The sequence below is a fragment of the Rhipicephalus microplus genome, chromosome X, assembly GCF_043290135.1.
Source record: "Rhipicephalus microplus isolate Deutch F79 chromosome X, USDA_Rmic, whole genome shotgun sequence".
Lineage (NCBI taxonomy): Eukaryota > Metazoa > Arthropoda > Arachnida > Ixodida > Ixodidae > Rhipicephalus > Rhipicephalus microplus.
In genome coordinates, this window is record NC_134710.1 from 264,436,580 (window position 1) to 264,460,794 (window position 24,215).

Sequence of the window (24,215 nt, forward strand, 5' to 3'; positions counted from 1 at the left end):
CTTTACATCGGCCATGAGGTGGCTTCGAAATGAGTTGAGCACCAACATGCTTTGTCACTGAAAAAGCGCACCGGGTCGCCAATTCCACACGAGCTCGAAACACTCAAGCATGAGGGACTCAATCATGAAACCCTTTTACAGCGAAAGCTGTTATGAGATCACAACTCCGGTCATGCGCAGCTGTCCGCCGCTGCCGGTGTCTGTAACCACATCGCGCAAAATCAAAAAAAAAAAAAACCTAGCACCAATGACACAGTGGGGCTTGAACCCGGCCCCGCTGGGTGCCAGCCCAGTATTATTCTAGCACTGAGCTATGCCGTTTTTTTTTCATGGTATTTAATAAAGTACTTGTGCAATAAAGACAAAATCAAGCAAACAAAAGTACAATCAAATCGCCAAAGTAAGCACTCAAGCGTTACTCATAAACACTAAATGGCTAACACAGTGTGAGTTCCTCAGATGAAGAGTTCTTCACATAGTGTTATACAAACAAAGGGGTGAGGTCAAACAGTTCTCTAAGACAGAGTACCAGTCGGGTCTAAAGTCTAGCTCGTCGTAAATATTTTTCAGGTGGATAGCCATTGCTTGTGATTGTTGGCAAACTTGCCTTAAGCAGGCTTGATGTCGGGAAAGCAATCGCGTTAATATGACTTATAAAGCGTTTTAAAACTGAGAAAGAATAAGCAGTCATCGCACAATGCGAATAGTGTAACGAGTAGGCTGTCAAATGCTCCAACCCATTACAAAAGCTTGTTCTTTTTCTCCTATTAACTGTGACGCATACCCACTTCAGCCATAATTCCTCATCGTTTCCAGTCACTGCATGAACAATTGGCAGAAAATTCCTTGCAAGTGTTTAGCAGATGCCACACTTCTCAGAACGACGAAAAATAGCATTGTGAATGCCGGCTTACTACTGTTACGATCGGCCTGCCTGGCTTGATGGCGCTTTGACGCACCAGACATGGTGGCTGAGCCTACCCTGATTTCTTCCGAGTCAGCGCTCCCAGAGATGCACCAAGAGCGGTGACAACAGAGGAATCATTCTTCTAGTTATCCCAGGTCGTCGGCATCCCTCGTAAACCCTCTGGACACGCCCGACCGACTGACAAATAAGGAAGAGTTGTTGGCCGTCGAGGCATCTTGCTTTGTCGTCTAGGTGCCCCGGGCAAAGGGCCCAGCATCTCAGAACCATCTGCGAATGCCTTTCCCGCGTTCTCCACGGGAATTGTTTCCACAATTTGCGGTCTGCCTGGCGCCACATACCCATCACTGCAAAGGACTACGAAATTGACTTCCACACAAGACTCAACGCCTTCCTGCTGTGCTGTGTCGTGCGCATTGTGCAGTGTTTTCTTTCTCTCCATGGGCTGAACTGAGCGTGCCTCTTCCCTTTTCATGGGTTGAGAAGGAGGGGCCGTTTCACCTCCTTTCGAGGGCGGAGATGAAGATGGCAAAACTTATTAGACTGTCCTGGCCTCCGTTACTTTTTCCCGCAGGTAATCCTGAGAAGGCCAGGACATAAAATGCGAGAAACGTGGCGCTCCCGACAGGTTCTCACAAGCACCCAGAAGCTCCCATCATGCTTCCGCGGAGAGCTTCCATGATGTTACCACCATCATGTAACACGCTACCTGTATATAATGTAATTAAAAGTTACTGTTAACAGCTCCGGGCTCCTCTCCTCAACATCTCCCCGAGACTCTGGCTGGCTCCGGTCCTCTGGGCAGAACCCCCGGTTACATCACTACCCCAAAAGATTTATTATTAATGCCCAGGCGGGTGTCAAGCAAGTATGCTTGCAGTATAGTTTCTCAATTAGTGTTTTGAAAAAGCTCTGAAAGGCCACTCTTCTATCTTTCACTGTGATTGTGCTGCGCTTTCCGCACAGGCCTGGTATTTTTTTTCGTTCGCCCTCACGATAACATCTTGGGGAAAGCTTTCTTTTGGTAGCCCTTTTCTCTTAAATATGATATAAAGAAGGCGCTGCTTTCCTTCGGCTGTGCACGCGAGCATCACTGTAAATCGCGAATGCTCTTTGCCAGTTGTCAAGAGCTTCACTTGCTTGAATCCTTTAGTGGCCACAGTCCTGTTCAAAGCCATATCAAACATACATATCGGAGTTTCGTCAATGTTGCCCATGTGTCCCATCATGTAGCATTGCTGTTGACGAAGCCCGATGACGAAGCCCTGATACTCGACCAGCTTATCCGATTCTTCGGGAAGTTTTTGGCACACGGAAGTATGCTACCTCAGTGCAAAGCCCTGCCGCTTCATAAATCAGCGCACCCACGATGGCAAGCTCTTGAATTGCACCCTCGTGAGCCCAGAGTCACGCACCATTTTGATAGCTTTCACGCAGATGCACTCCGCTGTCACAGGTAGCGACCTTGTACATAGCTCTCGGATGAATTCGGCGAGTAGAGTTTCCAGTTCGGGGTACACTGCAATCGGTCTCCGAAACGATTTTTTTTTTTTCGCTGCAGGATGTGATGCACTACTTTTGGCTCTTCCAGTATTGGACACTTTTCTTCGATGCATCGAATTCTTGTTGTGCTGCCAGGTTGCCGTGCGCTTTGGCATACTCTAACTTTTTTCTTAAAGCCTATCGTAAACTGCCATCGACTACCACTAATTTCTGAAAAGAAAAAAGAAAACAGCAGACTGACAAGGATAACCAAAGCAAAATGGCACTGCTTGTACACTGTGCTGTAGACCTTGCCTAGCCTTAGAGTTACAGTATATGTTACCTTACTTAGAGTTGCTGCATATGCTAGGTAGCATATACAGTAACACTACCTAGCCTTGCCCAACAGCACCCCTACTGACGCTCACATTGGCAATGGAGGTTTTGACTTCAGCAGCCCATTGTAGCGAGACTTCCACATTTCTTTCTGCAAATGACCGGTATATAATAAGAGAGTAGAGTTCTCATCGCATTTTTTTTTAGTTTCATCGCATTTTTTTTTAAAGTCCGGTTTTTACGGTATACTTGTGCTGCTGTTCTAGGAAGTAGGTATGATTGGAATTTCGTTGAAGCGCACTGAAAACACGGACAGATTAGGCTGACAAAGACAGTGCTTACTCGATGTCCATGAACATAATCCAACTGGCCCAACTTGCCATCTGGCTGAAGTATGTATAAATATAAGCAAGAAAGGCATGTTTTGCAACTTCCATGAAGAAGAACACATCAGTCTATGGACTGTCACTGCCATAGCGGGAGGTTGGCAGCGGGGGTCACCAAAAGGTGTTCTAGAATAGGCACACGCATTTTCTCAGTTAGGCCCCTCACACAGAGTACATAGGGCTCTCGCACCGAAGGATGGTTATACAAAGAGTAGAAGTGGACAAATGATCGACAGTGGAGTGTGATAGATGTTTCTCTTCATGTTCGTCTTGAGAAAACGTACAAATAAAGAGTAGGATATCTGCAGATGAAGTGACAAGTCACTCGATTCAACATAGAGGCTTTCTACGGAGCTAAGACGAAAGGCGCTTTTAGATGGGCAAATGCCTACATGGTGGACAGGATGAAGCATCTGTCAGGCCCTTGGTGTTACAGACTGATAGATTATAGCCCCGTGGCCTAAGTGAGTGCGTATGAGGTTTTTATGCAGATCTATCAGACACTTCTTGTCAGTGCCTCACATAGTGCATGAAAAAAACTTTTAGAGCATTCATTGTTTTTATGCACTTAATTTAAAAATATATAATGTGTGATATGAACGATAGATTACTATCCAGTATCAGGCCTAAGACTTTGTTCTCCATTTTCACGAAGAGATGTTGACCATGCAGGTCAATATCTCGATCAGGATGAAGGCCTCGCTTCCAGAAGAACAGGATGCAGCTGCTTTTCTGCGCATTAAAACTGAAACCATTCTTGTCTGCCCATTTTGCGATTTTGTTCGGACCTAACTAGATTTGCCACTGACATTGCAAGTACGCATGATTTTGAGCACACTTGCACATCGTCGACCATATGAGCAATTGATTGATTGATAAGTGGGGTTTAACGTCCCAAAACCACTATATGATTATGAGAGACGCCGTAGTGGAGGGCTCCGACCATATGAGCAATAAAACATATTTCGTGGGATGCAAAGACGCAAAAAATTCATTTTAACAATAAAATGTGTAAACTTCTTGTCTGCCCATTTTGCGATTTTGTTCGGACCTAACTAGATTTGCCACTGACATTGCAAGTACGCATGATTTTGAGCACACTTGCACATCGTCGACCATATGAGCAATAAAACATATTTCGTGGGATGCAAAGACGCAAAAAGTTCATTTTAACAATAAAATGTGTACAACTAAGTACAAAACCTTGCGGCACTCCTGTTTCTTGGTCAAAGTTTGGGGACAAAGCTCTGCCTACTCGAACAAAGAATGTCCGACTGGACAAGTAACTTTCGATCCTGGTAAACATTCCCCCATGCACACCACCAAAGTGGGACAGGTTTCTTTATATATTCCAAAGCGCCAAGTAGGAACTTGGGCAGATTTATTGCAGTAGTATGGAGATGCCCGTAGCTCAGGCAAAAAAAAAAAAAGCATCATTGTGCGCCTTTGTATTTTGTACATTCGCACTTTAGTTTCTGTTTTTATATTCTTGTTTAGTAGCATCGGAAGGCTTCAGAGTAAAGCAACGAGCTGGACACCTGTTGGAAGTGTTTGCCCAGGGAGTTCGCCTGGTCTTCCAAGCTGTCGCCTTGTGTGTTTACTAGAGAGAGAATATACTTGTCTTATTACCTTACTGACCCCGTTCCGCACTTAAACCTCATGTGTATATGACGTGATGCCCGATACAAACTTCTGCCAACTTTCCGTCTCGGTTATTAGCGTGAAATCTCGCCTTGCGACTATATGTTCCTAAAGTTTGTAAGGTTTTCCACTATTGGAGAGTCCCGCGGCCCGTCTTCAGAAGCAAACCTACAATGAATAAAGTAGCGTGGTTTCATGCATTTCGTTTCAGCAAAAATAAGTATTTGCCGCAAGCACGCGTTAATAACCATTTTATGCTTCAATTCAACACGAAATCAGTCGTTACCTTTTACAAAGGCAGCGTGCTCAGCCCCTGTGGTTTTCATATGTGGCCATAGCAGACGACGCCGGCAGTCAGGCATTACGAGAAGCGTAAAACTTTTCCAGAGCAGTTATTTAGCACTTTGTAGAATCAGGGACTCATTGCCGATTCTATGAGGAGGTGGAACTGGCAATGAGTAAGGTAAAAACAAAGCATACCACTCTGATGAGCGACTTCAGTGGCAAGGTAGGGAGCAGGCTGGAGACCGGACAGTAGATCATGGCATCGGTACTAGAAATGCCAGAGGGGAGTTATTAGTATGATTCGCAGAACACAATAATTTATAGACCTTGAACACCTACCGAAAACGAGGGAACCGTAAGTGGACATGAAGGAGCCCTAAGGGCGAAAGTAAGAACGAAATACAATTTATAGAGAGTGCCCACCTGGCATTGTGCAGGATGTGGAAGTGCTTGGCAATGTAAGATGCAGTGGCCATAAAATGGCAAGGTCTCGAATTGGCCTAGACTTGAAGAAAGAACGACAGAAACTGATACGCAAGAAGCCAATCAATAAGCTAGCACTGAGAGGGAAATTACAAAAATTCAGAGTCTCGCTTCAGAACAGATACTCGGCTCTTATCGAGAAAACCAGCCTTAGCCTTCACCCAATGAATGATAATCTGACGAGTATCATAACAGAGTGTGCAGTAGAAGCCAGAGGTACAATAGTTAGACAGGACAGTTGCAAGCTGTCCCAGGAGACAAAGAATGTCATTAAAAAAATGTCAAAGCATGAAAGCCTCAAATACAACAGACAAAATAGAACTGGCAGAGCTTTCAAAGTTCATTATTAAGCATAAGGTATCCAATGTAAGAAGGTGCAACATGAAGAGAATTGAACACGCTCTAAAGAATGGAGGAAGCGTCACTCAAACCACGCACGTCACTGGCATGCGTCCGCGTGGTGGCGCCACGATATGTCCTCTCACCTAAAAAAGCAGGTCCCTAACTATGAATATCGGTGGATACAATGGCATTTGCAGTCCATGGGGTAGTAGAAAGCATTTTCTCCCGATCGCGTGTACATCAATGCACTCGATAAGGATGTGGACCACAGTTAGTGGTTCTCTGCACCTCTCACACTTGGGTGGTTTGGGTGGATCCTTACCTCATAGAAGACATGCATGTGTGCTGCGTGAGACAGGTTCACACACCCAGCATCGGCTCCACCCCCAGAACCCCTTTTCTCCGGACACAGCAATGCCACACATGGCTAAGCGTGGGAGAGAGTTGAAACCCCCTTGGTTCATGGTGTCGCCATATACCAAACACCTGTTTATGCAGACGCCCCTGTGGGGGGGGGGGGGGGGGTTTACTTTTGACATCTAAGGTATACAGATGGAGCAATTTGCAGGTAAGGCTGCCACATCTTGACAACTGCCTACTATAGAAACTGGTTCAACATAACCACCCACAGCTATAATGATCACAGAACAATTAAGAAAAACTAAAAAGGCTGCTCACCTGCGCTATGCCTGTGACTGATATAGGAACACCCTGTTGTGTGTATACCTTGGGGCTTTCGATGGTCAATGTCATAGTATTCAGGCTTATCCTACAAACATAAATAAGAATGACTCAGCATCGCAAATATAGATATGTATAGGTAGTACAGCACAGCACTGAAAGTACTGATGGGAATAGAAGTTCGCGGGACAATGAATATCAGTAGAAAGAAAATATTTGAAAATATTTCTTCCTAAGGAATGCCCAGGTATGCATTTTAATGTGCAATGTGGGCTAGTAATACTCCTTAAATAGTGTTATATAATTACAATGGCTTAAGCTAAATGCGGCCAATTTGTAGAACCCACATATTGTAACCATTTAAAGGACTTGACATTCAAAACGTTTTAGTTACGGTTCAATAAACAAGCCTGCATCTGGAAACCACAGAATGTATCTGTAAATGCTCCAGAATCATGTGTAATTAGTGCTACTGTCTGTAAATATGATCAATCTTGGCATTACACCAAGATGCAAATTCAAAATTATAATAAAAAACTCGCATTCCACCACAATGGTTGAACTCTAAGAACTTACAACCATTCAGGAATGTGCTTGTTGAACCAGGGCCCTATACAGGGGTGGAATGAAACAATATGGGTGCAGAGGCAACAGTGAGATGCCTCACTGGTCATATGCCCCTTGCAAAATGATGGTATGCTATAGGTTACCTAGCATAAAACAACATATCCCACATGCTCACTAAGCACACCCTTCACTGTTGAAGACACACCTCCTCTAAAAAAAGCTTCACTTGCTACACCCCTGACACGAGCAACCAGACACCAAGGCAACATTTGTGAAGATAGGCACCTAAACACTATACGATTATGCTCCATGTGAACATGTTTATTTGTGACATTGACGATACCTGTGAAAGAGTGGCACAGATGACCCGAGGAGCTACTAAACCAACTATACTGATGACCAGGTCATGAGAGTATCTTAATTGAGTATTGGGTCTTATATCAAAACTATGTTAAAACTGTTAAAATAAATGTTCACTACTACTGCTCTGTCGTAGGTATTTACGTATACAGGTCTGAATTAGGCAACGGAAACTAGAGTTTGAAAATGCATTGTGCATACCTGCACACAAAAGAGCCACCCTGTTCCTGCACATTCACTTGTACAAAGTATATACATACTTATCCCTTTCAAATGCAGGCCTCGGCCATAATCAGGGTCAATATTTAGGCCAAGTGAAGGTTCATGAAGCTTCACTATGCAAGTATTATTCAAGCATTCAGGGTAGGTGCAGCTATGCACGGGGTTATCTAAATGTACACGTTTCAGACTTTTTAACAATACCAAGCGAGTATTGACTGCCAGGCAATAACCTCTAGTGGTGTGAAGCGCCGTTATCTTGGTGCACACGTGGCAAGATGGCACAAATAGACAAGAACTCTGTGCACATGCGCATCAAGTTCACTTGTAGCACAATTTTTCTACACTTGAATTTTACCGAAGGCATGACCCCGACAGTCACGGTTAAATTTTGGAAAGGTTTTCTGCTCATCAAAGACAGCAAGTGCGCATGCACCCGAATGTGTTTTTAGAAACACCATCCCTAAAATACATCTGTACTGCAGCTTTACACCTTTCTTCATTGTTTTCCTGTGCATGCATGCTGAAGCATCACACGCCACAAGAAAAATGTGCAAGCCACGGGTACGGTACAGACACTTGCTATTTCCAATAAGACGGCAAGCTTACAACAATTTACTAATGCCAGGGGCAGTGCCATGCTGGTTGGAAGAGCCTAGCATACAAAGCATGCAGTACAAGTAAGTTTGATGCATGCACTGCTCTTGCTGATGTCATCAATTCATGCTGCCAGAAGGCATTGGCCGTCAAGCCAGTTGATGAGCAAGCAGTACTGTAAATGAATCAAGAGAGTGCACTTGCTCGAAAATACAACAATCAATTTGTGGTCTCCCGTTTGTTGCCAATAGATCACACGAGAACAAGAAGCAGTGTAGTCATTTTATCTTTCTACAGTACATTTTTAATTACATTTACCTGACAAAACATTCTACAATCTTTTCCCACAAAAAGGAGACAAAACTTTTCACGTTATAAACAATTAGGAAAACTATTGAAAAGTGAGTGGCACAAGGAAGAGCACTCGGCTCTAGTGGAGAGACATTCTACACAAAAGAAACAGAGGCAGTAAACACGACGAAGCTTCAAAACCTGTTAACTGCTTCATCCATCACTTACTTTTGCACTCTCTGGATAATGGGCCAAACAAAGACCCTGCCCCCAGGAACCAACAGTGGGTGGGCATGGCAGCACCCTGTTGGGGGTAAGAGCAGAGCAGACGTGACCTTGTCAAAATATTTCACACAACCAAAAGAAAAAAATGCCCAAAAAACCCCTTCAAAGGTCAACAGGAAAGGCATCTGAGCTTGCAGAACCAAGGTGTTTCAAGAGCAGTTGCTCAAGCTCACATTTCACAGAGGGTCACATATTTTGCCCATTCCGAGTAATATTCATGCAGTTAAGCGTAAAGAAAAAATGCATATCTTGGCATACAATTTGAAAGAAAGTTTTCAAAGATACATTAGCTTTTGATGGGACAAGCTGAAAAATGGTGATCAAGAAAAGCGTAACGCAGCAATACCAGTCAAGTTCTATTCACTTCCTGCTGAGAAGTCTTAAGAAAAGGACTCTGAATGAACCTGAATAGTGAAACTGAAATTTCAAGGTGAAGATGCCAACTGTTCGCTTGGCTGCTCCAACGTCAGACATGACTGTAGGTATAATGATTAATCTACTGAAACTTAATGTAATGACTGGCAAGAAAAAATCGGTGATTAGGAGCAAGCAGTTGTACTATTTGATATAGATACGTGGTGGGAAAAAAAGAGAATAGTGTAAAATCAAATGTTGACAAGAGGAAGAAAAGTAGGCATAACAAAAGCACTGTTTTTCGCCTACTTCTCTTCTGGTCTACATTTATGTTTGCCGTGTCCATTTTTTGAATTAGTGACTGGCAGTCAGCTACTATAGCTTGTATAAGGGTCAGGCAACTAGGTCAATCATTCACAGAAGACCCTGATCATGATAGGGAAATTAAGAGAATGAAATAGGCTGGACAGCACAGGTAGGCATTGGTATGTCATGATTGCATCGACATGCACTGACTGACAGCGTGACTAATCAAATAAAAGGAAAGTGAGTGATAGCTACTTCCTGCTTGCATTAACATGTGAAGCATTTTTTAGATTTTTAGATGCATTAACATATGAAGCAATTTAGATGACGACACTGCATAAGTTTGTGCACTGATAATTCAAAGGTAGTCGGAAGGAAGTTGACGTCACACTACACCCCTCTCACTGCCTACTAGAAGACATCATACATGTAAAGACTGATATTCAGCACCAGATCCGTCATCACTTGCAATTTGCACGGTAAGTAAAATAACTCTCTGCACTGCACTGATTAGAATGAGTAAGTTAGGTTAGGTTAAGATATTGTAGGTAGCCGCCGGATCTAGCCTTGCATAATTTGCAGGCAATCGCCCCGCCCAGTTGCCTTTTTTCTAATTGTATCTAATGCAAATTTTCCCAAAATTTTGAGCAATAGTAAAAAAAAAACTTTTTTTGCTCTTTTTCCCAAAATTTTGGAAAAATTGGAAAACAACAAATTTTCTTTATCGTACGGTAATAGTTTATCGCCAGGTACCAAGAGCATTATCGTTTATCATGTATATAACAAATGAAATGTTTTCTCGTTTTTCACAAACGAATACAGCATTTAACTGATTGAAGGCAGGTCAGAAGCATCACCATGAACTCATTTAGCTCTCTGTGAATGGGTGCAGCTTCCTAAAATTTTTCCAGAAGGTGGAACAAAGAACCCAGAAATGTCTAGTGCGTCGTGGCTTTAATTATGAAACCATTGTTCAAGATGATAAAAAGACAAAGTTCAAACTCTTATTCAGAGTCAGTATCACTGTCTTCATTTGTAGCTTTCTTTGTCATGTTAAGATGCCGTATTAGGGAAAGCGTAGCTGCTGTTGTAGTGCTTACAGACAAAGAGTCTCCGTTTCTCGCCGACAATCTCCCGACAGTGAAGTGCATCCACACGTCAGAAATTAGCCCTACCATTGCAGAATCTGCTTGCACACGGCTTTTTGTGTGGACTTCGGCCACAGGTCGCAAAAATGTACAAGTTAAAATTGAACAATAACAAGCACCGAAACATCAGAAGCCACCCCCAACATCACCACACCCGAAAAACGAAGCTATGCTATAGACTCAAGCTAAGCCGACGCTGACTTTACGTGATGCCGATGGCAAGTAGTCAGCCGTCATTTGGTGTTTTGGTATCATGTGAGACGTGTTGGTCTCACGTTCAACGCTGGCTGTTGCTTAAGGTTTATTTCTTTAGATCTTAATCCACAGATATTTTGGCCAATTTTTCCAACTGTGCCAAAAATAAACGAAAAGCCTTTTCCAGAATTTCCCGGTTTTCTTTCGCCCTTTGCATCTCTAGTCCCATATACTGAAAAGGGCAGCTATGCACAATACGGCCATCGTGACAGATGAAGCTGAGTGCTAACCAGAAACGTTATTGACACATATGCCCTCTAACAGTTTTCGCAATGAATTGTTTTTTCCTGAAAATTGGATGACAATATCATAAAAAAGTGTTCCAATAATGTCACCCTTAGAAACTGTGGCTTAGTTTCCATAAATGCTAGTAGCATCTGGACAACGCTCTGCCAAACAACGCGAGAAATTTCGACGATTTTCTTATCTCTTACGTGAATCAGGACAATAGCCCTCAATGCGGCGCAGTCCCATGAGTTGCGGGACAGTTGGTTACCCCGATTCAGGACGAACAGGATTTTTTAACATGTTCCCGATTAGTGCCTAGTACACAAGTGGTTTTGAATTTCGTTCACATTGGAAAGAAGCCATTGTGGCTGGAATCGAGCCCATGACATTAAGCTTGGAAGTGAACCATTGCAGCAACTGAGCTTTGACAGCAGGTTCACAGAACTAGTGAACAAAGTATTAACAAATTTGGTAAGTGACATAAGTGGCTTTTTCTTTTTAGGCTTCTTTCAGAAAAAGGGTATAGGTTTATGTACAGGATGTTTCATATACTTTGGCCAAGATGAGTTTATTTAGGTGATGAATCCTATTATATACAAATGAATAATTACACATATCCCACCATGTTCCTGCATTGAGGCGTTCTCGGGCATATTCTCAAGAATGCAACCTGTAGTGATAAGAAGAGTTATTGCACCAGCAATCTGGCCCCAAATGATAACTGGTAAACAAGAAATGAAGTGCTTCCTTGGAGCAATCATGCAAGATTTCAACCCAGATGGAATGTGGCAAAAAAGCTACATCTCGGGCTCAGGATTTGTTTTCTTCCTTAAAGAAGTCTTTTATGGTAACCCTTTTTTTTTTATATCAAGCTGTTAAGCAAAAGCTACTGCTTCTGTTCATAATTTTTGTTACTACAGACGAAACAAAATCATATTCTCATTAGATTACTTATGCAAGTTAAACCTCTTAATAATGAACCTTGTTGAATATTCAGCTAGGTTGATATGCAGCCAAGTTGAATGTAGCACTGTCATAAAGCATATGCAATTCGTTTGACAAATATTGAATAGAGCCAACAGACATTGTAATGCACAGATATTGTTACGGAAAAAACATAAGCACACATATCCGTACATTACACATTTATTAGGCTCAATTAACACACAGTTATCAACTGGAATGATTTTTTACTTCGCTAGACAGAAACCAATCACATCCCTTTACTACTGACCGCTTTCAATTTTTAATTCACAAATCTGTCCGGTTAGGTTGCACTTGAGGTAAATGAACACACTTATACTACTGAAGTACAACTTTGTTTTTCTCCTGTTGCAAAACGTCTTCTTTATTTGCAACTGAGTGAATTCCACGTGCTTCGTTTTTTTTTTTTTTTTTTTGGGGGGGGGGGGGGTGTTTTACGCACTCAAAATGTGGAACTTAAGACTAACACGAAAACAAGCGCTTCCGCTTCAAGAACACTTTACATCATGATAGCATGTTAAGGAAGTGTTGGTGCCAAATCCACGTAAACAACTTGTCAGGTACAGCTGCAGTCAGCAGTACTTTGCAGAACGAGCAATTGAAAGTGCGCTTTAAAATAAGCAAACTCATGAAAATGCGGCTTTCCCAGAAACCAGCCACGCACCGCAATTCGGGGGAAATACGCACGCAATCAGAGAAAATAAGGCCAGCCGTCGTTACAAGAAAGAAAAAAAAAGTAGCAATACAAGCACTATTCTTCATCACACGAGTTTGAGTCAGCTCTTGTCCTCTTCACACGTAGAACTACTTTTCCGCACACTTCACAACTAATAGAAGAACGACGTTTCACTGAGGTTGCCTTTGCGACGATTGAAAAACCATGCAATGACAACCGGGCTCAAACCCTAGGCCTATTGTTGATGTTTTGCGGGAAATAGCTCGCGAAGGGGCGGGGCGTCCAAGCAGGGGAAGGTCAAACAGAAATCTTACCAGACACGACAAGAGCTTCGTTGGGCCCACAAGCGACGAAACCGACCATGGCGAGCGTCTAACAGCGGGGAAAAGGCAGCAGAAGACAGAACATATCAATTAGCACGCCCGCTTCACAGTTGCTCGCCCCTACGGCAACACTCTGCACCAGCGCGCACCACAGAACACTGCACACCGGCGGCGGCAGCCCTCAGGTCCCGTAACTATAGTGTGCTAGATAATGAGGTAGTGTCACAGAACAAGGAGGAGCCGTGGCTGCCGCAGTTGGTATCGACAGCCGTGAGATGGCGCCACATTAGCATAGGCTGTCACTTCACACTTTGTTTCTCATGCAATTCTGTGCTTTGATATTAGTACTAGCAGGAGTTTAACGCCCCAAAACCACCGTATGATTATGAAAGACGCCGTCGCGGAGTGCTTAGAAAATTGACCACCTGGGGTGCTTTAACGTGCTCTAGATCTAGGTACACGCCCCTCAGTATAGTGACTTCGCCGAAAATGCAGCCGCCACGGCCGGGATTCGATCCCGTGGCATGCGCTTGCATACGTCGCGCTTGATAGTCTTGTGTTCAATTGCTGACACATCCGCGAAAAGCTTTCTGAATGGGTGTGTTCGTACTGCATTCAAAACAAAACGAAATGCAAAGCTGCAACGCATGATCCGAATGCAGGTATTAACAAACGACGGTGAAGCTGTTATTCCTGGGTAGGGTGGCTAGAATTCCCTGGGGAAACTGCCTGCAGTTTTTAAATCTCGCTGGCGAACGAATAAAAAATGAGGAAGATTGAGGTATCGAATGAGCATCTATAAACTCTAAAGTTTCTTGTTATATTACTGCTATATCGAGTCGTAGTGTGCACACTGCGACAGCTTCGACTTCCTTCGTTACGCGCGCGGCACCGTTCTTGTCGATAGTTGTATCATGCAATTGTAATTATGTGACGAAGGTCCTTCCTCCGTGAGAAAAATTGTTGACTGACGCAGCGTTGCCAATTGCCACCACAATTGTCGCTCAACTGCGCCAATTCTAGCGCTCAAATGCCTCAAACAGTTCGGACGAAGAAGCTTGATTGATATGTGGGGTTTAACGTCCCAAAACCACTATATGATTATGAGAGACGCCGTAGTGGAGGGCTTCAGAAATTTAGACCACCTGGGGTTCTTTAACGTGCACCCAAATCTGAACACACGGGCCTACAACATTTCCGCCTCCATCGAAAATGCAACCGCCGCAGCCGGGATTCGAACCCACGCCCTGCGGGTCAGCAGCCGAGTACCTTAGCCACTAGACCACCGCGGCGGGGCGACGGACGAAGAAGCCGTGCACTGAATTTATGCGTAGTAATATAGTACAAACTCCTCTGGATATAATATTAGTTGTCAATCTACGAATGTATACGATGAAAACATGCAATGAACGTCTGCATTTGGGGTCGAACATGAACGGAATGAATCCCACGAGAGCTTTAGAATGCGGCAAACATAGCTTAGCCAGCATATACTTATGGTGGCTAGAAGGAGAGGTGGCAGCACGGAGGAAGGAAAGTGGGTGGCAGCATCGTCCCGGCCGCGCATTGAAAAGAGGCGTGCTGGTATTTCATATCGCCGTGGAGCAGCGCGACAGTCGCTACCATGATGGTGCAAAACAGTGTCTCAGTACTGTTGCACCGTGATGGTGCAACAGTACTGAGAAGTGTGAAGGGCAAATAACATGGGAGGTAGGAAGGCTGCAGTCAACGATAGATTACGACCTGATGTCACATAGGATGTATGATAAGCTCAGGGGAATGCACATACATGAAGGTGGCTCTAGAAGCCTGGGTAGTGATCACAAACGTATCAAGCTAAGTTTCGGAAGGGCATCGAAAGTGGGAAGGAGACAACATGAGCAACTACAGGGAAATTCTCATTCAGAAAAACACATAGAAATTGCTACTAAACAAGTTGAGGACGTAATCACTGTGGATAATAAAACAGTGTGGACATGCACAAATCTAATTAGACTGTTTGGGATAGAGCTTGCTAAGGAACGTGACATATCACCCCGAAAAGAAGACACAAGCCCAATAGTTGGTGGGATGAGAAAGTTAAGAGAGCCATAGCATAACGTCAGGAAGCCTCCAGGGAACACAGTCATGCTAAGCAGCTGGTTGAACCGACAGATGATGTTGAAAGAAAATGGGACATCTTTTAAGCTCTAGAAGGAAAGCATCCCTCCTGATCAATGAAAAGATTAGAAGAAAGGGTGCTCAGTCGCTGGCAGAAGTACATAAAAAGGACAGAAAGGCAGCTGCGAAATTTCGGAACCATCTAAAATCTCTAAGAATTGAAACAAGCCTAGAGCAGAGGTTTATGACTACAGCTCAAGGTGCCAGACTAGAAGGTGACGAAACTATTGAATATATAAGAACAAGGGTGACAGAAAAATTTCAACAAAGAAGTGCCTTATGCACAACAATAGACAAGGATGCATCAAGTGGCGCAATGGCTCCATTTTCTCAACGAGAGTGGGAAAGAGCTGAGAAGAGGGTTCCAAGTAGTACATCAACATGCCCAGATGGCATTCCCATTATGCTGATAAAGACATTGGGTCCGAAGTCTAAACAGACTTTGAGACAGGCAGTGAGCAGAACAATAATCGGTGGTGAAGTCCCCGATGGATGGAAACTTAGCAGGATGAGCATGATCTATAAAGGAAAGGGGGACAATTAAAGCTGACATAAACAACTACCATCCTATAACAGTGACATCAGTGGGCTACAGGCTGGCGATGCAGATTATAAAGGAAAGACTGCAGGCATGGATAGAGGATGAGGGGCTACTGGGGGAACTGCAGAGTGGGTTTCGGAAACACATGAGGTTGGAAGACAATCTGTTCTCACTGACGCAGTGCATCGAAATAGCAGAAAAGAAACTCAGGCCTCCGTGGCTAGCATTTTTGGATATCAAGGGAGCGTACGATAGCGTCGTTCAAGAGGACTGGGGAATACCGGACACACTAGGTGTGGAAGATGGAGTCACAAATCTTTTAAAGGAAATTCATAGAAGTAACAAGGTGGTTATAAAGTGGGAAAAACAGGTATCCAAGCCCAAAGAGGTGAAACGGGGGCTTAGGTAGGGGTGTCCTCTGTCACCCTTGTTATTCATGACGTACCTACAAGGATTAGAGGCCAAATTTGAGGAAAGTGGACTTGGCTTCAACCTCTCTTTCTTCAAACAAGGAAAACTCATTGATCAGGCACTGTCAGCATTGATGTATACAGATGATATAGTGCTAATGGCCGACAACAAGGAAGATTTGCAGAGATTGGTGGACATCTGCGGTAATGAGGGAGATAGGTTAGATTTCAGATTCAGTAAGGAAAAAATCAGCAGTCATGATTTTTAATGATGATGAAGGTAGTGAGCTTAAAATACAGGAGGTCATGCTAGAGATAACAGATAAATACAAATATCTGGGCGTATGGATAAGCCATGGGACCGAGTACCTAAGGGAACACGAAATATACGTGACGTGACGACTAAAGGTAACAGGAATGCAGCAGTGATGAAAAATAGGGAACTGTGGAATTACAATAGGTATGATGTTGTGAGAGGAACATGGAAAGGGTTCATGGTTCCTGGGCCGACGTTCGGCAATGCGGTCTTATGCATGAGATCAGAAAATCAAGCAAGATTAGAAATTAAGCAACGTGGAATAGGTAGGCTTGCCTTTGTAGCTCACGGGAATACACCAAACCAGGAAGTACAAGGTGATATGGGATGGACATCATTTGAGGGCAGGGAAGCTAGCAGCAAGATAAAATTTGAGAAGCGATTGACAGAAAAGGGGGAGGAGTGTTGGGCTAGGAAGGTATTCAGCTACTTGTCGATAAGAATCTCGATACAAAGTGGAGGAAGCGAACCAGGAAACTGATTGGTAAGTACATAGAAAACAGCAGGTGGCCAGCCTAAAAAGAACTATCGGTTAAGAAGAAAGTGAAGGAAACGGAGACTGACATGCGGAGAATTGGCATGATTAAGAACTCCGCACTAGAGATCTATCGAACTTTTAAGCAGGAAATTGCCAAGGAAAGGACGTATACTAATACTCGGGGTACTTATCTACTGTTTGAGGCCAGGACAGGAGTATTGCAAACCAAGACATATCGGGCCAAATACGAAGGGGTAGACACGGTATGCAGTGCGTGTGGATAGGAAGAGGAAACTGCCGAACACTTGATAATGTTCTGTAAAGGGCTTCACCCGATAGTACAGAATGATTGCGCAGAGTTTTTCAAAGCACTGCAGGGTTTAGAGACAGGGAGGGCACAATAGACTTTAAGCGGGTAGAATTAACTAGAAGGAGGTTAACTGATTGGTTGCTAAAGTCAAGGCACGAGTGAAAATGAACCATTCACTGCCAAGTACCAGTCATATGCTTCACTATTTAAAGGGAAAAAAAGATACATCTAGTTGGTGGTTCACTAAGTATTACGGCTATAGGTGACATTAGCCGCCGCATGATCTAAAGGGTACAGCCACATCCATCCATCCATCCATCCATGATCGCTCGAAAGCGCTTGCCAGCTGCTAGCGCGGTACTTTTAGTCGCTTGCTCGTGAGCTCGCAAGTCGCAACGTCTGCGCTTTGCCTATTTGGACCTCTTCAGGGTCAATACTTGTCAATGTGACCATGCAACAGTGATAAGTAAACAGCAAAGACACTTCTTTGCACCTGGATGCAATGGGGGATATGCTTCGGCCTGCAAACAAGGGAAGAAAGCGTTTCTCTTCTCTGCTCCCGCCGACAGTAATGCCTGGGAGCGTATGATTCCTCGCGCTGACAAACCACTGGAAAAGAACTGCGTTGTGTGCGAAGCTCATTTCGACGAAATATTCATCGTCCGTAGCTACAAGCATGTTATCAACGGGTTCTTAGCAACTTGGGAAAAAGCTATACCTAAGGAGGGTGGGTTCCTGAGTGAATCAACTGCCGAAGGACTCCGCGTCACTCTAACCAGCAACCTTTCTATCCGGCACTATGTCACGAAAACCTTGGGCTATAAACACTTGATGACGTCTTGCCTCTGCCAAAACGCACTTGAAATCTTTTTTTTTTTTGAATTCTGAAGCGAATGTCTGGCTCGAATGATCACCCTTCGCCGACACAATTTTTGATTTCTGTGACTTGCCTCAGTTTTTACAGTTTTGCACAGTCACCCCCAGTGGAAACATACCTTCTAGAGTTCCGAGCAACCCTGTCTGGGAATCCACAATAATTCAATAAAATTGCAGAATAAGCTAGATGCACTGCAAGATGTGGGGCGCCTCAATGAGGTTCATGAAATTATTGTTGCTTGTGAAGCCCTCCTTGACTACATTGATCTCAATGGACGCAAAGGTGACTCACGGATCACTTATTACGTCAGCGGCTATGTGGCCCGGAAGATGGTGAAAAAGACGAAGTGCAACGAATGTAGCAGGTTGCTGCTTCACTCAGAATTCCAGCTTGCTTCCGACAGAATCATGCTTTCTGTACCCGTCCGAGTCCTTAGCAGACCTGGTGAAAGCTATGGAAGAAGCACTCACCTATTGATTCAGTTTCAACAAGTTGAAAAGTGGCAGCATAACAGACCTTATCTCTTGCCTGTCTGTGAAGAGGTTAAGTATGGTCGGCAGTGAACACCACAAACTGGGAGTGACAAATCAGATAATTAGATTGTTTACACTGACCAGAATACATTTACTTGTTGCTGGAGAAAATGCGTCCAATAAAAAAAAGAGAGAAAAAATGAAGTTCTTGAAGTTGAGACGTCTGACTTACCTGTCACAGTATACTTAAACTCAGTGAACAAGGTTTTATTTTATGTTATTGTGCACTACTCACACTCTCTTGTTTCTTGCGATTTTACTGTTGTCTCGTTCACATTGTTATAAATCCCTAATTAACAACTGTGGTATCACTGTCTGGCTGTGTTCACATACGCAGAAATCAATTTTTTATCAACTGGTTTGTGACTGTATCTATGTTTGCCAATGAAATCTCAATGTCATGTGTGTATGTATTCCCATTGTATCATCGTATATTTACTGTTCTCTTTAGTAGCCTTATTCACTTGCTTTAGCTGAGTTTCATATAACTTGCAGTTTTCTTCACCCTAATGCGTATGTTGTGTTTATTTTCATGTTGTTTATCGCTTTCGAGCAAATAAATGTTTTGCTGGTAAAATTAGACCTTGATTGCGCGAGTCATAAAAATAATGGTTGCCGATACCTTTACGTGCACTAACATTTTACGGAAAACACTGTGGCATCAAATTTGAAAACTGCACGGACTTTTTTTTGTGTCAAGCTCACGGCAAATCACTTGATTCTCTATATTCCAAGCTTCGTAGCTGATATACTAGGAAGTGAATTGAAAACACTAGTTTTTACTGCCAATACACGCTTTGCAGCGTGTATTGGCATCACTGCTGCATTTCTGTTACCATTAGTCGTCACGTATATTTCGTGTTCCCTCAGGTGCTCGGTCCCATTGCTTATCCATACGCCCAGATATTTGTATTTATCTGTTATCTCTAGCGTGACCTCCTGTATCCTAAGCTCGCTACCTTCGTTGTCATTGAAAATCTTGACTACTGATTTTTCCTTACTGAATCTAAAATCTTGAAAACGACCGCAGCGCCGCCGCATCCGGAAGAATTCTCGCGCGCTCTCCGGCGCCCCGATGCTGACACCCCTCCTTCTAGCCACCATAATAGAATTTCTCGGTAATTTTCTGAGAAACTCCGTGTTTGCCAACGTGACATGAAGAAAGGAAAGCTAAGGAGAGGCCATGGAATACCATGGAAAAACACGACCCATCTGGAGATAGAGTTAACTCTATGGTCTGCAGGTACTGGAGGTGCCCACTCACTCAAGTCAGTTGAACAGAGAAAGTACCGCCATCCTCTTTGCCGCCGCATGAAATCGGTGGCCTTCACCACAGAAATGGTCCAACTCACTCGGTTCGCCAGTCTCTCCCGGCCACCGGAGTTTGGCGCGTTGGCGGGGGATTCTTTTTATAGCCTCAGAAAAGTGTTCAGGAACATTTAGACATCAAGAATCGTTTGTACACTTAATCGCACTTGTTGAACCATCGAAAAATGACCGTGTGCTGCTCTTTTGGAAGTAGCAACTGGCGGGAAACGCGCAAAGCCTTTTTGCTATTCCCAGAGGAAAAAATTGCGCATAGCGACGGGCTGTGTGGCTGAGCAAAATATGGCAGGAAAAGTTCACTCCCAATGTTGATACCCACCTTTGTGACGTAAGCACCTTATTGAGAATTGGCAAATGTCGTTTTGAGAAATGATTGCGTTTCCCTGGCGCTATAGGGTAGCGTGTTTCGCGCGGTTGGCGCGGGACCGACGTCTTTAATTCGGTTTGCCGTAAAATTGACACCTTAGGGCTCACGTGTAGCGCTGAGTGCGCCATAAAAGCTGACTGATACATATCCACTGCAATAACTTTCCATCACGTTTGTTTTTGATTTCCGGCTTTGTTTCATGTGCATGCTCTATATACGTATGCATGCTTGCATGCGGTCGTTTCGCTTGCTTCACAAACAACGAAAGTAGTACTGCTTGACGCTCCTGTACGATAAACAGAAAAGACAGCTGGTAATATGAAAATCATGACATACCTGGAATAAACGGCATGATATGCCTGCTACAGTCATAATGCACTCGCGGTTGGCTCGCAAGCTTGTTATATACCAAGATTCGTATTGCGTTTCAAGAAATTTGTCCAATATTCTTTAAAAATCAGGAAAAGGCGCTATTTTCTCGCTCTCTTCAGAGTTGCTTTTTATATAGTGGCAGCCATTTTAAGAGGGTTGCAGATGTTATTTGGAATGGTAATTGTGAAAGTTAAAATAATTAAAATTTTAATTAGTAGAGTTAGACAGTAAAGTCAAATGGTATACCATTGAGTTCTTCTCGCGAAAAACTGATTGCCGCTTTGAGATTTTGAATAGGTTGCCTCTAGTAATAACTGCGAATTAATGAAATTATCCCGAAGTCTGCGGTGAAACCGAAACACGAAAGAGCGCAACTGAAATAAGGGAGCGTTGTTATATCAACGCTTCCTTATTATATTGTTACGGGGAAGATTTATTCACTGATAGCGGGTCTTGCTACCGCCTTAAAGAGCGCACAGTCATGCAGACCAACGGGGGAAGCTCGAGAGACTAACCCACAACAACCACGTTGTCGTCTTCCTCCTTTTAAATGCCATTTTAGCTGTGCCATAGTGACAGTTTTATCATCCCCCAGGCCGGTAAGGCACCGTCGTGGTGCCTGCCTAATGAGCGAGTCAGCGTTGTAGGGCTTGAGACGGGAAACGTGGAATACTTCCGTTCTGGGTGCAGCAGCCGATGAGTTTGTGGTCGCGGCAATCTCGCAGGTCACAGGTGTGACCTGATGAAGGACTCGGTAGGGCCCAGCGTATCGCGATAGTAGTTTCTCGCAAAGGCCAACACGTCGAGATGGGAGCCACAGGAGAACAAGAGATCCCTTAGAAAAAACGGCATCGCTATGTCGACGGTCGTAAAGAGATTTTTGTGCTGTCTGCGACGACGATAACCGAGCGTGGGCTACCGCGCATGCCGTGAGGGCACGGGTGATGGCATCCTGAGCGTACGAAGAGGAGGTCTGATGAAAGCAGTGTGTCGAAGGGCAGTAACGGATGACGTCCAAAGAGTAAATAAAAGGGGGGTAGCCCACTGTTTCATGACGCGACAAGTTACAGGCGAAGTTGACGAATGGCAGAGCTAGGTCCCAATCAGTGTGATCGCTATAGATACATACATAGAAAGCATGTCTGTTGTTACGACCGGCCCTGGGGAGCCAAGCAGGAATAGTTTGGGGGAGAACCGGTTCTTGACCTGACGGTGTCGTCCACCCCCACCTCCCCATTCGGGTTCCTCCTCGCCGGGAGAGCTCCGGGGTCTGCTGTGCGTTCGTTACCATGTTTGGTAACATTTTAGGGCGCCATGACCATATATGGACCTCGTGTTGGGATGTGCCACTCCATGTGTTGTGAGGTGTGTTTCCCCCTCTCTCGTGGCCGAGGGGCCGGAGACACCGTATTGGCTGGCGATGCGGACGGGGCGCCCAGTGTCAACGGCGCGGCGCTATAAAATGCCGAAGACGTTTTGTATCACACGCACTCTTCTCTCTTTGGGTCAGTTGACCACTTCTCCACATGTAAATAAATCTCTGTTGTTCGTTCGGGCGCTTCTTCTCGCTGAATTGTTGGACGATGGATCCTGCGACGGGGCCAGCTACCGAAAACGAGACCGGCAGGACCCGGAGTCACAACAACTGGATGGCAGCGGCGGGATGCTGATAACCCCGAAAGCGACCACTGGACGGAGTGAGCCCGAAGTTCAACAACGGGACGACAGGAGAAGGATTACATGAGCTCATCGACTTCCAAAGGGAATCGAACGGCACTTCTGAGAGGCACGACGCCGGAGACATGACTGCGAACTGGGTGAGTGCCGGCTTTCTCTGTTAAATTTTACCAGGCATTTACTCTATGTGTTAAGTAAAAGCTGGTAGAGAGGGGCTGTCTTGGTCATTGGGTTAACAGGTAACTTGCGTCAGGCAGAAATTGTGTGATAGCTTGGTTAAGCTCTTTCTGTCAGTGGCGTCAAGGTTAACAGTGACAGGGCAGGATTCCGTGTAAGAGCTTTTGAAGCTTTATTTGTAGACTAAGTTAACGGAAAACTTGAGGCAAGGCAGGTATCTAGAGCTGTCGTTGCCGTCAAGGTTAATTAGTTGCAGAACAGGAATCTTTGTGGAACAGAGACAGCGGTACTGGAAGCAGCCATGAATCTGAAATCCCTGCGAAAGTCCATGTTGTTGCTACTTGCAAGGGAGTTGAATCTGGAGGTGTCGGACTCTCAAGGAAAGCCAGAGCTGATAGAGGCGATTCTCGCATTGGGGGCGGAGGATGACGAGCTGTCAGAATGTGTCGAGGAGATTCAGGAGAGGCAAGCGGCAGAGGCCGAAAGAAAGGCGGCCGAGGCCGAAGAAAAGGCGGCGGAGGCCGAAAGGAAAGCGGCAGAAGCCGAAGCAGATAAGATGCGAAAGCACGAGCTTGAAATGAAGCGCCTCGATTTAGAGATTAGCCATAATGGTAGAGCAGGAGGCAGCGAGGCATCCGGTACAGCAGAGCGGGTCAGGTTCAAAATGACGGACCTAATGAGATCGTACAAGCTAGGGGAGGACATTGGGCTGTTCCTCGTCAACTTTGAGAGAACTTGTGAAAGGCAAGGTTTCAGCCAGGATACATGGTCTCAACGCTTGTTGTCCCTACTTCCGGGGGAGGCCTCAGAAGTAATCGCGTGCCTCACGAAAGAGGAGGCTGACGAGTACAGTGAGGTAAAGTCGAGCCTTCTCAAGAAATACAGGTTGTCAGCGGAAGGTTTCAGACAAAAATTTCGCAACGCCGTAAAAGAAAGCAATGATTCATACCCGGAGTTTGCTTACAAGTTAATGACCAACATGGGGGAGTGGCTGAAAGAGGCAAAGGCGTATGGGAATCATGACAAGGTGCTCGAGTGTATCGGTCTGGAACAATTCTATCAAAGGTTACCAGAAAAGGTGAGGTTCTGGGTTCAGGATAGACCAGACGTGAACACCGTAACAAAAGCCGCAGAGCTCGCTGAAGAATTCGTTACGCGCCGCGCCCTCGGGGCAAACAGCGAGCCTAAAAGGGAAAAATTCCTACGACCGAATAAGGCGCCGTTTAGAAAACAACCAACAAGTCTCGCACAAAAGGGTGAGGAAAACAATTCATCTAACCATGGGGCGTCGGCAGAGGCAAGCAAAAGGAAATTTGAGGCGAGAAAACCGGCTGCTTGTTTCAATTGCCACGAAACAGGGCACTTCGCGAAAGACTGCTCGAAAGAAAAGGTGGCCTTTTTATCTATAAATGAAGCCGACGAGAACATGAAGTTGTTAGAGCCCTATATGTACGACCTTACCGTGAACGGCAAGCAGTGTCGGGTTCTTAGAGACGCCGCAGCCACTATGGACGTAG

At 44.6% G+C, this 24,215-nt stretch overlaps 1 protein-coding gene across 1 annotated transcript in view; it reads right to left on the bottom strand.

The window, feature by feature from the left end:
- Positions 1 to 13,345, bottom strand: part of Flo1 (flotillin-1) — a 122,770-nt gene extending 109,425 nt beyond the window's left edge. The window contains exons 1-3 of the mRNA XM_075879044.1: positions 13,146 to 13,345; positions 8,824 to 8,899; positions 6,559 to 6,649 (exon numbers count right to left, since the gene is read on the bottom strand). Of these exons, the coding sequence (XP_075735159.1) occupies positions 6,559 to 6,649; positions 8,824 to 8,899; positions 13,146 to 13,194 (216 nt within the window). The 5' untranslated portion in view covers positions 13,195 to 13,345. The remainder of the gene's footprint in view (positions 1 to 6,558; positions 6,650 to 8,823; positions 8,900 to 13,145) is intronic.
- Between the last annotated feature and the right edge of the window lie 10,870 nt (positions 13,346 to 24,215).